This window comes from Mastomys coucha, chromosome X (genome assembly GCF_008632895.1).
Source record: "Mastomys coucha isolate ucsf_1 chromosome X, UCSF_Mcou_1, whole genome shotgun sequence".
Classification (NCBI taxonomy): domain Eukaryota; kingdom Metazoa; phylum Chordata; class Mammalia; order Rodentia; family Muridae; genus Mastomys; species Mastomys coucha.
In genome coordinates this window covers 1,778,597-1,779,727 of record NC_045030.1, presented here as the reverse complement: position 1 = coordinate 1,779,727, position 1,131 = coordinate 1,778,597, and the positions used below count along the sequence as shown (strand labels likewise).

At 57.5% G+C, this 1,131-nt stretch overlaps 1 protein-coding gene across 1 annotated transcript in view; it reads left to right on the top strand.

Moving 5' to 3' along the window:
• LOC116090919 (ubiquitin carboxyl-terminal hydrolase 22-B-like) overlaps positions 1-1,131 on the top strand; it is a 3,489-nt gene that overhangs the window by 1,454 nt on the left and 904 nt on the right. Inside the window, exon 2 of the mRNA XM_031371881.1 lies at positions 4-1,128. Within this exon, the coding sequence (XP_031227741.1) occupies positions 4-1,128 (1,125 nt within the window). The remainder of the gene's footprint in view (positions 1-3; positions 1,129-1,131) is intronic.

Sequence of the window (1,131 nt, the reverse complement as noted above, 5' to 3'; positions counted from 1 at the left end):
GAGCCCGAGCCCGAGCCCGATCCGGAACCCGAACAGAAGCCCGAGCCGGAGCCCGAGCCGGAGCCCGAACCCGAGCCCTTACCGGAGCCTGAGCCTGAGCTTAAGAGGCAGCCCGAGCAAGAGCCGAAGGATGAGAAGCCAGCGCAGAGCGGTGTTGGCGGCAGTGGCGACGAGGTTCCTCCCCCCACCCTTCCCTCCGACCCTCCGCGGCCCCCTGATCCCTCTCCGCGTCGCAGTCGTGCCCCGCGCCGCCGACCCCGGCCCCGGCCCCAGACTAGGCTCCGTACCCCGCCGCAGCCTAGGCCACGGCCCCCTCCCCGGCCCCGGCCCCGGCGTGGTCCTGGGGGCGGATGCCTGGATGTGGATTTTGCTGTGGGGCCACCAGGTTGTTCCCACGTGAACAGCTTTAAGGTGGGAGAGAACTGGAGGCAGGAACTGCGGGTTATCTACCAGTGCTTCGTGTGGTGTGGAACCCCAGAGACCAGAAAAAGCAAGGCGAAGTCGTGCGTCTGCCATGTGTGTGGCACCCATTTAAACAGACTCCACTCTTGCCTTTCCTGCGTTTTCTTTGGCTGCTTCACAGAGAAGCACATCCACGAGCATGCTGAGACAAAACAGCACAACTTAGCGGTAGATCTTTATTATGGGGGCATATACTGCTTCATGTGTAAAGACTATGTGTATGACATAGACATTGAGCAAATTGCCAAAGAAGAGCAAGGAGAAGCCTTGAAATTACAAGCGTCCACAGAGGTTTCTCAGCAGCCGTGTTCAGTGCCGGGCCTTGGTGAGAAATATCCCACCTGGGAAACGACCAAACCTGAGTTAGAACTGCTGGGGCACAACCCACGGAGAAGAAGAATCACCTCCAGCTTTACCATCGGCTTACGAGGACTAATTAATCTTGGCAACACGTGTTTTATGAACTGCATTGTCCAGGCCCTGACCCACACGCCAATACTGAGAGATTTCTTTCTCTCTGACAGGCACCGATGTGAAATGCCGAGCCCCGAGTTGTGTCTGGTCTGTGAGATGTCTTCGCTCTTTCGGGAGCTGTATTCTGGAAACCCTTCTCCTCATGTGCCCTATAAGTTACTGCATCTGGTGTGGATCCACGCTCGTCATTTAGCA